This window comes from Actinia tenebrosa, unplaced genomic scaffold (genome assembly GCF_029948245.1).
Source record: "Actinia tenebrosa isolate PJP-AT-01 unplaced genomic scaffold, QUT_ActTen_1.0 PGA_scaffold2__45_contigs__length_23673736, whole genome shotgun sequence".
Taxonomy (NCBI): Eukaryota; Metazoa; Cnidaria; class Anthozoa; order Actiniaria; family Actiniidae; genus Actinia; species Actinia tenebrosa.
In genome coordinates, this window is record NW_028292579.1 from 22,725,158 (window position 1) to 22,741,244 (window position 16,087).

Here is a 16,087-nt window from a genome sequence, read left to right on the forward strand (position 1 = left end):
TCCATAGTTATACAGGTATATTAGATATAAGAACCAAGAATTCATATTTCATGGGTTCTTTTGGCAGATGGGAAATGCTAATCAAAGTAAAATATCGAATCCTCAATTCTGATTGGTTGAACTTGAGTTCGTTGAGTTCGTTTTAGAGGTCAAATCAGCTAGTAGTGGGGTGCCTTGCCTTGATTAGTTTATACTATTTTATGTACTCCAATACCATCAAATTTGTTGTTGTTTTTTTTTTCAATATAATGTACATTACAATAATTTTAATCTTGGTGCGAATAAACTATTAATTGTAAGGTTTTGATTGGCTCTTTGATAATCTCTGATATATACATATATATAGAAAAATACTATATATTGCATCTGGATTGATAACTTGGTCAACCTAGAAAGCACATCTGTATCTAATAAAAGAAAATATGTTGGTTTCACCTACATTATGAATGAATCATATTGGACAGTCAAGCCTGCTTTTGGCTTTTTTATGTGATAAAAGATTTTCGATCATTATTGTTTACAATGTTTTCCCCCCTTAATATCTGGACACCATATGGTAAGACATATAGAATCTGTTTGAAAATTCTGTATTAAATAACACTATGGGGTGTTAACCTTATGAATATGAACCTTGTTAAAACTTATCTGAATTGACTTTTTTATAATAACCCTTGCCATCCCAACTGAAAAACGCCAATGGACCATTGACTTAATTAACATTCAGTGCACCATTGTATGTATTAACGTTTGTATTCAAAGTTGAAAGGATGGTTCTCGATTTTGATTGGCAAGCTCTCGCAGTTTCCCTCGAAATAGATCATTAACGAAAAATATGATCTAAAGATATAAAAAAATACTGAATAATGCAAGACAACTTTATTATTTTATATGTACAAGTTTTTGTACGCAAGTGCAAACATTAAGATTTGGATTTTCTCATGAACTCCTTATTTACTTTTGTTTGTTTTCTCTTGGTCGCTTGCAGATCGAGAGTCAATCAATCATGTCCTGGCTCTTTCATATAAAGTGCCAACCAGCTGTTTCAATATAGATTAAATTTCCTCTGATAAGAGTTAATCACTTGCTCAAGTGCTGTAGAATTACTACATCTCATCCTTCTAAGAGCTCACTTGTAGGGGCTCTTTTCAGTCTTTTTAGCTATACTTCCAATCGTAAGGGTTTGTCTTCTCTATTCATATTGGTGCCAAACGCGAGTGATTTCTTGTGCAATCTTCAAGAACGCATTCATAACAGTATCCCATCTTAAGCGACGAAATATTGGCTTTAAGAGAGAATTCTTTTCGTATTCAAGCAGTGAGCGCCTATTTCCTATTTTCCTGAAGAAAGGCTGTTGTACAACTAGGCTAACTGAATCTTTTTATTCAGAAGGTTTAACTCGTTTGGAAGTGGAGATGACCGATGAAAGTGGAATCAAAGTGTTAACCCAAAGCAAAACTTTTATTCAAAAATGAGGTTTAGGCCTTCATTTCAAAACTCATACGAAAGTCTAGTTTTTGGTGCTTTTTGTCATTATTGCTCATTATTGAAAAAAATTTCCTCTTAAGTTTTAAGACAAAAAAACTCTTAGTACTTGATCTTGAACTTGATCGCAATTCAAAGCAGATGCCACAATAAACAACCTTTCTATAGGCCTCGTTGGTCATTTTTATCCCATCTTGAAGGCCAACGCAATGCAGATATTGGCTGTAAGTTTTAAGAAATAAAACACGCCAGTGTTGTTGGTAGCTTACATAACCGTCAACTCTGGGACTGCTTCAGTATCTCCTCGTGAAGACAGCTGTGACCAGATACTTGACTTGATATTTACTGGAGCCAACGTGAATTGATGACTAAGCTCTTGTTAGCTCAGAGCACACTGGAGACCAACATGCTGGCCATAACGATTCTTTTAGGCCTTGTTAACATGGTGCTAGCTTTAACCACGGTTTTTGGCAACGCAGTTGTGATCTTGGCCATCATCAGAACACCTTCTCTTCACAGTCCTTCCAATATTCTCCTATGCAATCTTGCCTTTTCGGATCTGGGTGTTGGCCTTGCTCTCCAACCACTTTTTATCACCTATATCATAGATGAAAAACATCGAGATAATCTAACTGACATTTTTGGTACCTTTAGTATTTTTTTCACCGCACCTTCGATTATTACGATGACTTGTATTGCCTTGGATCGCTGCCTTGCACTTTATCTTCACATGAGGTACCTTGCTGTCGTAACGACCAGACGAATGGTTGCAATTGTCATAGTGATGTGGGTGTGTGACACCCTCTCTCTGGGGATATTCTACAAAGGAGACATGCAAATGGTGAGTGCAATTGTGGTGGTATGTTCCATCATAAATTGTACTATTACCATAGTTTGTTATTTTAACATTTACCGCACCGTAGGACGACATAAGAGACAAATCGCTGATCAGATGCGATCGATGAATATCCCGATTGTCAGACAAGGCAGGACCATCACCACAATGTTTTACATTCATGGGCTGTTCATCTTATGTCTCATACCATTCGTTATCACACTTGCCTATCACATAGCTACTCGGCAGAACAAGGAAGTCTTTAATTCTATTCCAATATTTTGTACTGCAACACTAGTTTTTTTAAGCTCTGCTATCAATCCATATTTATACTGTTGGCGCACAGAAGATGTAAAAAGAGCGTTCAAAAAGGTATTAAGCAATTTAAAGTGCCTTTCGATGGGAAATGTTGAATCTACTGCCATTCCCAGAAGGCGTATAGTGGTACGCGAAGTACAAACTATATCATGATCAGATAATATTGGTAGACATGGAGTGAACTGGTACGCGCAGTAAAAACTATATCATGATCAGACAATATTGGTATTCATGGAGTAAACTGGTATACGCACTGTAAACTATATCATGATCAGATGATATTGGTAGACATGGAGTGAACTGGTATGCGCACTGTAAACTATATCATGATCAGATGATATTGGTAGACATGGAGGGAACTGGTATGCGCACTGTAAACTATATCATGATCAGATAATATTGGTATTCATGGAGTGAACTGGTGTGCGCACTGTAAACTATATCATGATCAGATAATATTGGTAGACATGGAGTAAACTGGTATGCGCACTGTAAACTATATCATGATCAGATGATATTGGTAGACATGGAGTAAACTGGTATGCGCACTGTAAACTATATCATGATCAGATGATATTGGTAGACATGGAGTAAACTGGTATGCGCACTGTAAACTATATCATGATCAGATGATATTGGTAGACATGGAGTAAACTGGTATTCGCACTGTAAACTATATCATGATCAGATGATATTGGTATTCATGGAGTAAACTGGTATGCGCACTGTAAACTATATCATGATCAGATAATATTGGTAGACATGGAGTGTACTGGTATGTGCACTGTAGACTATATCATGATCAGATGATATTGGTAGACATGGAGTAAACTGGTATGCGCACTGTAGACTATATCATGATCAGATGATATTGGTATTTATGGAGTAAACTGGTATGCGCACTGTAAACTATATCATGATCAGATAATATTGGTAGGCATGGAGTAAACTGGTATACGCACTGTAAACTATATCATGATCAGATAATATTGGTATTCATGGAGTGAACTGGTATGTGCACTATAAACTATATCATGATCAGATGATATTGGTAGACATGGAGTGAACTGGTATACGCACTGTAAACTATATCATGATCAGATAATATTGGTAGGCATGGAGTAAACTGGTATGCGCACTATAAACTATATCATGATCAGATGATATTGGTAGACATGGAGTGAACTGGTATACGCACTGTAAACTATATCATGATCAGATAATATTGGTAGACATGGAGTGAACTGGTATGCGCACTGTAGACTATATCATGATCAGATGATATTGGTAGACATGGAGTAAACTGGTATGCGCACTGTAAACTATATCATGATCAGATGATATTGGTAGACATGGAGTAACTTGGTATGCCATGTAAACTGGTATGTTTCGAGTTAGCCACCATCAAAAAAGCAAAACAAGTACAATATGGCAACTAAATTTGATATGGTATGTTTAAAAGACTTGTTTCCATTCGTATTAACGCGTATTTAATTTTGACAGACCGCATGTCTTTACTGAGAGTGCCTCTTGTAAAAACACTTGAAAAAAGCATAAGAGCATGAGTCCATTCAAACAAATAATTATAGTAGTCCGTAATGCTGGAAAGTGGGAAAACACTGCAACCCCTCACCCTCCCCCACAAGTAAAAAAGAATACGAAGTTTATATTCTATACGCAAAATATCTGGTGCGATGGATGGATGGATGGATAATTAGATGGGTGTGTTGTGGTGTGGTATACACAAAGAATCTAAAGGGATGGATGGATTAATGGGCAGATAAATAGATGGGTGTATTGTGGTGTGGTGTGGTGTGGTGTGGTGTGGTGTGGTGTGGCGTGGCGTGGCGTGGTATGGTGTGGTGTGGTGTGGTGTGGTGTGGTGTGGTGTGGTGTGGTGTGGTGTGGTGTGGTGTGGTGTGGTGGGGTGTGGTATGATGGAACGGATGGATGAATGGCTAAGTAATTATTGAATACATAGAATATAAAACTTAAGTACGTCGGTAATGGCAGATATAACCATATATATGACAGCTGCCTAAAATTTGTTTACAACAAACTGGGTTGATCGAAGCAATGAGTTATTGAATTTTTCGAATATAATGTGGCAAGTTTTACTAGAATGAAATTTCTTCATGAGTTTTATACTACAAATTCAGGAGGTTCTAAATAAAACACATGAGGAAAAATATGTATTAAGAAACGAAGAAATGAAGAATACAAAATGAAAGGATATCAAAGGTTAAAAGAAAGAAAGAAAGAAAGAAAAGAGAGAAAAGAACGAAAGAAAGAAAGAAAGAAAGAAAGAAAGAAAGAAAGAAAGAAAGAAAGGAAGGAAGGAAGGAAGAAAGAAAGGAAGAAAAAGACCAGACGAATAGCTTAATAAACATTCATGATTATTACTATACAATTTCTAATGTCTCCATAGTTATACAGGTATATTAGATATAAGAACCAAGGATTCATATTTCATGGGTTCTTTTGGCAGATTGATTGATTGATTGGTTGAACTTGAGTTCGTTGAGTTCGTTTTAAAGGTCAAATCACCTGATTTTTTTAGTCTTGTTACTTCCATTTTGTTTTTCCAGTTGGGATGGGAAGGGTTGTTCATTATTGTTATTATTAAAAAGTCAATTCAGACAAGTTTTAACAAGGTCCATAGTGTTATGTAATACAGAATTTCAAACAGATTCTATATGTCTTACCATATGGGGTCCAGATATTAAGGGGGAAAACATTGTAAACAATAATGATTGAAAATCTTTTATCACATAAAAGAGCTAGCCAAAAGCAGGCTTGACTGTCCAATATGATTCATTCATAATGTAGGTCAAACCAACATATTTCTCTTTTATTAGATACAGATGTGTTTTCTAGGTTGACCAAGTTATCAATCCAGATGCAATATATAGTATTTTCTATATATATGTATATATCAGAGATTATCAAAGAGCCAATCAAAACAATCTCTTTACAATTATATGTTTATCCGCACCAAGATTAAAATTATTGTAATGTACGTTATATTCAAAACAGATTTTAATGGTATTGGAGTAACTAACATAGTTTAAACTAATCAAGGCCAGGCACCCCACTACTAATATTCGTTAATGAAAACCACCAATGACTTAATTAACATTCAGTGCACCATTGTATGTATTAACAATTGTATTCAAAGTTGAAAGGATGGTTCTCGATTTTGATTGGCAAGCTCTCGCAGTTTCCCTCGAATTAGATCAATAACGAAAAATATGATCTAAAGATATACAAAAAATACTGAATAATGCAAGACAACTTTATTATTTTATTTGTACAAGATAGTTTTTGTACGCAAGTGCAAACATTAAGGTTTGGATTTTCTCATTAACTCCTTATTTACTTTTGTTTGTTTTCTCTTGGTCGCTTGCAGATCGAGAGTCAATCAGTCATGTCCTGGCTCTTTCATATAAAGTGCCAACCAGCTGTTTCAATATAGATTAAATTTCCTCTGATAAGAGTTAATCATTTGTTCAAGTGCTGTAGAATTACTACATCTCATCCTTCTAAGAGCTCACTTGTAGGGGCTCTTTTCAGTCTTTTTAGCTATACTTCCAATCGTAAGGGGCTGTCTTCTCTATTCATATTGGTGCTAAACGCGTGTGATTTCTCGTGCAATCTTCAAGAACGTATTCATGACAGTATCCCATCTTAAGCGACGAAATATTGAGAGAATTCGTTTCGTATTCAAGCAGTGAGCGCCAAAAACTATTTTCTTGAAGAAAGGCTATTGTACAACTAGGCTAACTGAATCTTTTTATTCAGAAGGTTTAACTCGTTTGGAAGTGGAGATGACCAATGAAAGTGGAATCAAAGTGTTAACCCAAAGCAAAAATTTCATTCGAAAATGAGGTTTAGGCCTTCATTTCAAAACTCATACGAAAGTCTAGTTTTTGGTGCTTTTTGTCATTATTGCTCATTATTGAAAAAAATTTCCTCTTAAGTTTTAAGACAAAAAAACTCTTAGTACTTGATCTTGAACTTGATCGCAATTCAAAGCAGATGCTACAATGGACAACCTTTCTATAGGCCTCGTTGGTCATTTTTATCCCATCTTGAAGGCCAACGCAATGCAGATATTGGCTGTAAGTTTTAAGAAATAAAACACGCCAGTGTTGTTGGTAGTTTACATAACCGTCAACTCTAGGACTGCTTCAGTATCTCCTCGTGAAGACAGCTGTGACCAGATACTTGACTTGATATTTACTGGAGCCGACGTGAATTGATGACTAAGCTCTTGGTAGTTCACAGCACACCGGAGACCATCATGCTGGCCATAAGGATTCTTTTAAGCCTTGTTAACATGGTGCTAGCTTTAACCACGGTTTTTGGCAACGCAGTTGTGATCGTGGCCATCATCAGGACACCTTCTCTTCACAGTCCTTCCAATATTCTCCTATGCAATCTTGCCTTTTCGGATCTGGGTGTTGGCCTTGCTCTCCAACCACTTTTTATCACCTATATCATAGATGAAAAACATCGAGATAATCTAACTGACATTTTTGGTACCTTTAGTATTTTTTTCACCGCACCTTCGATTATTACGATGACTTGCATTGCCTTGGATCGCTGCCTTGCACTTTATCTTCACATGAGGTACCTTGCTGTCGTAACGACCAGACGAATGGTTGCAATTGTCATAGTGATGTGGATGTGTGACACCCTCTCTCTGGGGATATTCTACAAAGGAGACATGCAAATGGTGAGTGCAATTGTGGTGGTATGTTCCATCATAAATTGTACTATTACCATAGTTTGTTATTTTAACATTTACCGCACCGTAGGACGACATAAGAGACAAATCGCTGATCAGATGCGATCGATGAATATCCCGATTGTCAGACAAGGCAGGACCATCACCACAATGTTTTACATTCATGGGCTGTTCATCTTATGTCTCATACCATTCGTTATCACACTTGCCTATCACATAGCTACTCGGCAGAACAAGGAAGTCTTTAATTCTATTCCAATATTTTGTACTGCAACACTAGTTTTTTTAAGCTCTGCTATCAATCCATATTTATACTGTTGGCGCATAGAAGATGTAAAAAGAGCGTTCAAAAAGGTATTAAGCAATTTAAAGTGCCTTTCGATGGGAAATGTTGAATCTACTGCCATTCCCAGAAGGTGTACAGAGGTACGCGAAGTACAAACTATATCATGATCAGATAATATTGGTAGACATGGAGTGAACTGTTATGCGCACTATAAACTATATCATGATCAGATGATATTGATATTCATGGAGTGAACTGGTATGCGCACTGTAGACTATATCATGATCAGATTATATTGGTATTCATGGAGTAAACTGGTATGTGCACTGTAGACTATATCATGATCAGATGATATTGGTAGACATGGAGTAAACTGGTATGCGCACTGTAAACTATATCATGATCAAATAATATTGGTATTCATGGAGTAAACTGGTGTGCGCACAGTAAACTATATCATGATCAGATAATATTGGTAGACATGGAGTGAACTGGTGTGCGCACAGTAAACTATATCATGATCAGATGATATTGGAAAACATGGAGTAAACTGGTATGCGCACTGTAAACTATATCATGATCAGATAATATTGGTGTTCATGGAGTAAACTGGTATGCGCACTGTAAACTATATCATGATCAGATAATATTGGTGTTCATGGAGTAAACTGGTATGCGCACTGTAAACTATCCTACAATAATGTAATATTGATAGAAATGGAGAGAACTGAAAACGCTCATTGGAGACTATGCCATGTTTTGGTGCATGTTTTTGAAGCCATTCAACTGTTCAACCTTTTTGGTGCATTTAAATTGGATATCAGAGAACACAAGTCAATCTATTTTAATTAAGTCATTTTTATCTTATGCAATTTTTTTCATTGCGATTATGATGATCATCTTTCATGTTATGCACTTTTGCAGGCCATCATTACCAAACAATTCGCACAAAGCGTTGTTCTTCCGGAACAAATTGTTAACACTCTTTTTTCAAATGCATCCACTCAATGAATATTATGATGTCAAACACACTAAGACACACTTCTTCTTCCGGGGCTTTGTTTTCACGGTTCTCCGCCCACCTGGATTTCATATAGGTATTAAATCGTTCAATGTTTTGATCTGCGCGTCCATATTAAAAAGAAAGAGAAATATGACAAAACAACGCAAACCGACGCAAAAGGAAACAATAGCATCCAAAGTCAAACAATAAAGATTTGCGTGCGATACTTTTAGATCAACAATGTACACGTGCGTCATCTCTGTATAGGTGTTGATTCCTCTGTTATGATCCTCCCGCGGGAAAACGAATATGACACGGAATAAGCAAAGAGGCAAAACACGAATTAATACGAGAGTCGAACGGGTTGTTCAGAGGACATCAAGAAAAATAGCGTTGTATTTGTGCAGTTTTCTCTTGAGAAATATAAATTAGGCGATGTGAAAAATCAAAATATTCATCCTATTGTCAAATCAAAGCATTAAGCTGCATTACCAACACTACTATTTTGATATATTATTTAAATTCTGTGACCTTTTTGCTTGAATCACAAAGACACAGAAGAAAAGACAAAAAATGAAACAATAATGAGATGTGGAACAAATAATTCCTGATCAATGTTATTGCGTTTGAGACTTCATTATTCTTCGATCTTTCTCGCTTTCTACTATTCTGTTTGTTTTCCTGTTTTTTGTTTGTTTGTTTTTTTTCTTTTTCTTTCAATTATTTTGTTTTTGTTGATTTTTTGAATAGTTTCTGATATTTCAGATTTTCAGGTTGAAAATCTCTCCCCCCCCTCCCCATCCTCAAAAAAAAAAAAAAAAGAAAAAAAGAAAAACAGTTATAATTCATATTTTTCATCTTAAAATCTTTCTTTGGGGCCTCCATTCATCTACATAATTGTTCTTAAATAATTATTCTCTTTTCTTTAGGACTATGCTGTATATTCGTAAGAAAAATGCTATTAATTCACGTACTGTTGGCAGATTTTATCAGTCTAATCTACCAGTCATTGTCATATTTACGACTGCATTTAGACACAACATTAACAAGACTGCTACCAATTTCCAAAGAAATTTCCAATTTCCTTTTTCAAATGTTTCTAACCAAACGAAATTGTTTTTAAAATCATACATTTATCATTACGAAACCTCCTTGTGAAAGAATTTTCAATGAAGGAAGAATTGATTTTGACCTATACCAGTTAGGGTTCCGTTTTAGCTGAAAAATTCGGTTTTCCCTTATTTCTAGCTAGTCTTTTTGGATAAAAACGTTCAACCGTAATCCCTATCTGCGTCGCTTCTTGCACGCAGCATAAGATGGTCCTTGAAAACCCAATGAAGACGCTGGTTTGTTCGTGATTTGCCGCATACTCAGGAGATATCAATACAAATAATTACTCCTCAATATTGTAAACTCTGCGGCAACTATAAGGGACATCAAAAGCAGCGTGTCACGTTGCCTTAAATACATTTTAAATCTAACGTAACTCAGCTTCTGCTGTAAAGCTGGCTAGATAAGTGGGCCACCAGTCTAGTCCGCCACTTTCCATTCCCGGACAAAAATGTGGCCTCTGCTAGAACTACATTTTGCATGCGTGCTCATGTCCTACAAAAAAATGCGTTACGTGCACTAGGCGATAATGACGACTATTTAGTGAGAATGGCTAAATTTCTAATATATAGCCATACAAAGGGTTAAGAGGAAGTGGTCCAGATAATTGTTGTGAGTTTAGTTTTATGTCAGGACTGTTTTGTCACGTCGGGCACGGTTGTACGAAGGGTGGAATAGCGCTATCCAACGGATAAATCCTATCCAGTGGATAAATTCATTGGATAACAGCATCGACTCATCCACTGGATAAGGATATATCCGTTGGATAGCGCTATTCCACCCTTCGTACAACCGGGCCCTGATGGTTAAGCCTCTACACGAAATATCGCGTGCAGTTTGAAATAAATAGATGGATGGATGGATGGATGGATGGATGGATGGATGGATGGATGGATGGATGGATGGATGGATGGATGGATGGATGGATGGATGGATGGATGCATGGATGCATGGATGGATGGATGGATGGATGGATGGATGGATGGATGGATGGATGGATGGATGGATGGATGGATGGATGCATGGATGCATGGATGCATGGATGGATGGATGCATGGATGCATGGATGCATGGATGCATGGATGCATGGATGGATGGATGGATGGATGGATGGATGGATGGATGGATGGATGAGTGAGTGAGTGAGTGAATGAATGAATGAATAGAATTCCTTATATCTAACAGTTATAAATAGACATCATATTAAAAAGTTTTTACCATCCGTTATACTCTTATCCTCTTTCATGCCTATGCGTTCTCAGGCTCAAACACTAATTCTAGTATCTATTTTTTTTTTCTTTGTAAATACATATACATATATCCTGCATGATTGTAAATAGATTTCTAGTACTAAATGTTTTTATGTATTATTCTATGGTTAGAATAAAGGTTGTTGTTGTTGATAAGCGTTAGCCTTTCAGCATAAATCTCTCTGATCTACTACCATGGCTAGAACCAATATTACGACTGAATGAGTATTTTCGATGCTTGCAATCTCTTTGCAAGCGTCCACGGAATCGTTTTTTAGCATCTCACTTGTCTCCTATAATCATGTCAACGTTTTCGATAAAGATAACAGTTCGTTCAACATGATTTCCATTATCAACAAATTCAGGCTTCCTCACATATACACATGTCCCAAAATCTTGTTAAAAATCGTGGCTGTTTTTTTTTTTTTTTTTTTTAATGATTCTCAAGTAAGTGAAATATTCTAGATAGCTTTGTCTAGCCTTTTCTGGTTAATTAGTTTTTTGAGGGGGCCGCACACGTATACATACATGGCTTCGTCATTAACGTATTGGTAATATGAAGATCGTGACAGCGGATCATTGATTCGTGCCTTCAGTAAGCTTGTGAAAGGCCTGGTATGGCGTACCATATCTTTTAAACAACTATGGACTATGAAGCTTTAGGTTTAGCCTAGTGTTTACGTTAAATACTCTTATTACAGACATGTAAAGGTAGCTCGTGACTTAGATATATGTATTTGATGTGAGTAGGCTGGTTTATCTCTCGATTCCCTTTGCCTTGCCGTTTTCTATAACATGGACTTTTATCGTCTTAAGATTAAGATCAAGATAAATCCTTTATTATTGAGACACGTATATTTGGTTAATTGTATGTCCCTGGCCATATATTGTGGAAAATTCACGAACTCTGAATCTCCGCGCACTATACCATGCTTTTAAAACTCAATGAATCAGATAAACTACATCACTGACCTATACAAGTGTTTTAATCGTTCCTCATTTGATAATGCCATGCTAACCGTACGTGTTGCATCTCAATGAACATGAGCAAGTTTTTATCTTTGCTCAGTACTTATCACGTTGTTTTGATAGAGAATATAATCGACTAAGGCCCTATTCACACGTATCCGGATATTTTTTAAAGCGGTTTTTTTATTTTGTTTTTAAACAAAACTCGTCCACACGTAGTGTTTTGGAATCGTTTTCGCCCGTCCACACTTTTTTCATAAAGTTTTTCCATAAGTTGTCTTTTTCCATAAGTTGCTTTCTATAGGCCAAATCGCAAAATATTTCTATTTTATCATGATAACAATATCATACATAAAAACGGAGCTTATTTAGCTCTGACTTATACTAATTCCTGTGCATGACAACGACTAGATTTTTACTTTGCGTGTTCTTCGCTCCACCTATGTTGATAACGGAGGGGACAATTGATTGTTCAGTCATTATGATACACTTTTGTTTTCCAAGTTCACTCAGTTGAAAGAAAACGGGGTAAATACTGGGTGCGCCATACTACTATATCCTGTATACTATTCATAGCTAGTGTGTGGTATATTGAATGTTATATACAATGGTTCGTTTTGAGTGGTATAGACATGCACAACATATATCCGTAAAAAGTTAACTAACAAAATTGTACAAATTAGTGCAAAGTTTCGTAGATCTGCCGTCTAGTGAGGTCTACTGAACTTACTAATTAGTGCAATTTCTTACAAAGTTTTTTCACGGATATATGGTATGCACTCTACCGTGGTTGTATTTCAAGTAATTCTTGGTTATGCGTTTGTAAGGGAAATCATGTATTCCCTATCGTTTCATACTACCATTCGCGATCCTATCCCACGTATAACGATAAAAAGACAATTAACCAAGTATCCAGTTATCATGATATGCTTGAGTCTTCCACGTACATACCCGTGATAGTTTAATATCAAATTTGATAACTTATTTGCCTGTAACACAAATTCCAAATTTTTGCGACGTTTTCTTTTTTTTTTTTTTTTTTTAAAGAATAATTTTTGATCACCACTCACGTATAACTAAGACTAGACAAACAAGTGCCCAGTTATCATATTTTACTAGAAGTCTTCCACGTAAATTCCGTTGAGTTTAACCTTGAATGCAATAAATGTAAAGGCAAATTTTTGCGACGTGTTCCTTTTTTTGATTGATTGATTGATTGATTGATTGATTGATTGATTGATGTTTACAGTTTTCAATCCCCACTAACGCATATCTAAGACAAGACAACTAAGTGTCCAGTTATCATAGTATGCTTCCATAGTATAACCTTGAGATGTAATGAGTCGAAAACCAAATTTTTGAAAGAATAGTTTTTCGATCCCCACTACGTGTTAATAATAATTGATCATGAGAGACTCCCATTTGTCTTTACCTCGCTTTCTAAGACTAGCTGTTAGTTACAGGGCCGTAACCAGAACTTTTATAGGGAGGGTGCACATCGAATAAAATCGGACCATTGATCGTTTCTTTTAGTAAAGCAGAAACAAAAAACAAAAAAGGTAACCAAAAGAAAGCAGAGCCAAAACAAAATTAAATTAAATTAAATTGAATAAAAAAAAAGGTAACCAAAAGAAAGCAGAACCAAAACAAAATAAAATAAAATAAAAATAAAAATAAAAAAGGTAACCAAAAGAAAGCAGAACCAGAAAAAAAAGGGGTAGATGGATGAGTGGACCTTAAGCTTTTATGGGGGGGGGGGGGGGGGGGGCTGCACGTGCACCCTGTGCTCCCCCCCCCTAGTTACGGCCCTGAACAGGTTGAGCATCAGCATAATAAATTTATATTACAGTGTGTTTATTTTAAGGAGGATTTTCCTTCAACTTCAGAAAATTGGGCCATATGCCATTTTGGGAAGAATAAACGTTATTTTCTTCTATCTTTTCTATCTTGTTTCTTTTTTTCTTTTCTTTTCTTTCTCTTTTTCTTTCTCATTTATTTGTTGTTGTTTTTTTGAGCTATCAGCTATCTGTTTCTTTCTCTTGCTTTGAATGTCATTTGGGTTGGAACCTTTCTGAGTGGGTTCCCAGTGCTATAGGCGTACATCCGTTCTAGCACATTACAAAAACTCTTAATAACTACTTCAAAATCAATAATTTTTTTCAATTCTGTTATATGAACATATTTACATATCAAAAAATAAACATACATTGAGTTTGTATATTGACTTAAATTTGTGTGGAACAAATCGGGTATCATTCTTCTACAAAACGTGCGTCACAACTGAAGTATAGTACTAAAATAAATGCTGTTAGGAATTCGCTATTGGATGAAACAGTTTTGGTGCATTATGAAGTATGCAAGTCTCGTTGAACGATAAAATAAAGGAGCCCTTAGAATACCTAAAGAACACATGATCAAGAAAACAGACGTGAAAGTCTTGCGTCTAAACATCTATGACATCCATAAAACATTTAACTGATGCAATTGAAACGCCCACGAGTCATTCATATTATATTCCTTCAGTCTTCAACTACCTACGTGGTAATTTTGCAGTCAAACAGGTTCATTAAGCAATAATAAAACTATTAAACTATTAAACTCTCCTTTAATTAATTATGACATTCGTCAGTGAACAGTTGAAATGTAGTTCTTTACTCAGGGATCTTATCCTCTGAGAATGACGTCAGTATGATTCGTTTTTCTCCTCAACGTTTTTATGTTTTAGTCCATTGAGGTGTTACAGTTCTGTCTCCCGTCGTCCATATACGTAAAGTGAAAAAAATAACCAAAGGCCAGTACGTGGTCATGCATGGCGAAGACGAGTTCCTTAGCCGAACATTTTATCATTCCGATATCCTCGGGAACCCAGGGGTTCCCCGATTCTAGTTTTATTTTATTAACCAGTAAAGTAGATATTTATATTAGATAGGTATATCACTTAGCCATCATCCTTCCATTCCATCCCTTTTGATTTATCCAGTTCACTTCTATCATACGTTTTGGACCTTAGTTGAATGTTATAAGAGCCTTATCAATTTATACTTGTACTAACCAAGAGAATATTAAGTAATTACTTTATAATATTCTCTTGTACTAACTTTGCGCTACGCCCTTTTCTTTTCTACACGTCTTCTCTTTTCCCCTCTATAATTACTATGCTATGAAACTGTACTCTTAATACCCTCTTTTCTTCATCCTTTCTCGTTATCTTTCGGTCTTTTCCTACCCCTCCCACTTTCCCTGAGGTCTTATTTAATCTCTAGTTAATCTCTCATCAAATTGTGCTTTTATTGCCCTCTGCCTCCACCATTTCCGTCCGTCTACTGTTTTCTCTCCCTTCCTCTCCCTGTGGAGCTCAAATCAATTTCTACATAGTTTCTTTTCAAATACTTTCTCTCTCTTACTCTTGGTTCCTCAAAATCAAGGTGTGCCATATGCTAAAAACTTTATCACCATCTATCCCATCCCTGTGAGCCTCATCTAAGTGCTCTATAAATCAACTCGTACCGTTTGAATGGCATGCATGACGTGCGTGCTTGTGTGTTTGAGAACAAATCAAAAGGTATCCACTTTAACTTGTAACACATAAATTTAGACGTATTTGAAGGCAGGTACACAAAGAGATCAGCTCTTATATGCCTTAGGGGCTCAAGAACCACAAGAAGAGTATTTAGGAACATAAAGGACATAGACTTGGATGTTGAGACTGCAAATGCAGCAATTAACTAAATACTTAACATATATATATATATAAATGTTTGCCATTATTACTTTTTTTTTTAACATATATTATTAGGATTAATTTTTACTAAATAGATTTTATGGTCATACATTTGTAGATATATTTTTATTATAGTATATTTTATTATAGTTTTTCTTTTTCTCTTTTTTTTTTTATATTATTATTATTATAAATAGATATATTTTTTATTGTAGGATATATGAAGAGATAATTTATACGTCGTATATATCTATATAGATACCAAATACAATTTTTTTTTCTTAGTGAGAAATTTTATTTAAAAAAAAAAAAAAAAAAAAAAAAGAAAATATATTTAGGTTGACTGACTGTCCTTTCTCAAAG

The 16,087-nt window shown here is 35.7% G+C and overlaps 2 protein-coding genes across 2 annotated transcripts; both read left to right on the forward strand.

The window, feature by feature from the left end:
* Positions 1-1,888: 1,888 nt before the first annotated feature.
* LOC148909624 (melanocortin receptor 3-like) lies at positions 1,889-2,788 on the forward strand. The gene has a single exon (XM_089034220.1). It carries the CDS (start codon positions 1,889-1,891, stop codon positions 2,786-2,788), a length of 900 nt encoding a protein of 299 aa, XP_088890346.1.
* Positions 2,789-6,896: 4,108 nt separating this feature from the next.
* Positions 6,897-7,838, forward strand: LOC148909625 (melanocortin receptor 3-like). The gene has a single exon (XM_089034221.1). It carries the CDS (start codon positions 6,897-6,899, stop codon positions 7,836-7,838), a length of 942 nt encoding a protein of 313 aa, XP_088890347.1.
* The last annotated feature ends 8,249 nt before the right edge of the window (positions 7,839-16,087 follow it).

Excerpts from the sequence above, each read along its gene's own strand:
- LOC148909625 (XM_089034221.1), top strand. The coding sequence starts at position 6,897 with ATGACTAAGCTCTTGGTAGTTCACAGCACACCGGAGACCATCATGCTG.
- LOC148909624 (XM_089034220.1), top strand. The coding sequence starts at position 1,889 with ATGCTGGCCATAACGATTCTTTTAGGCCTTGTTAACATGGTGCTAGCT.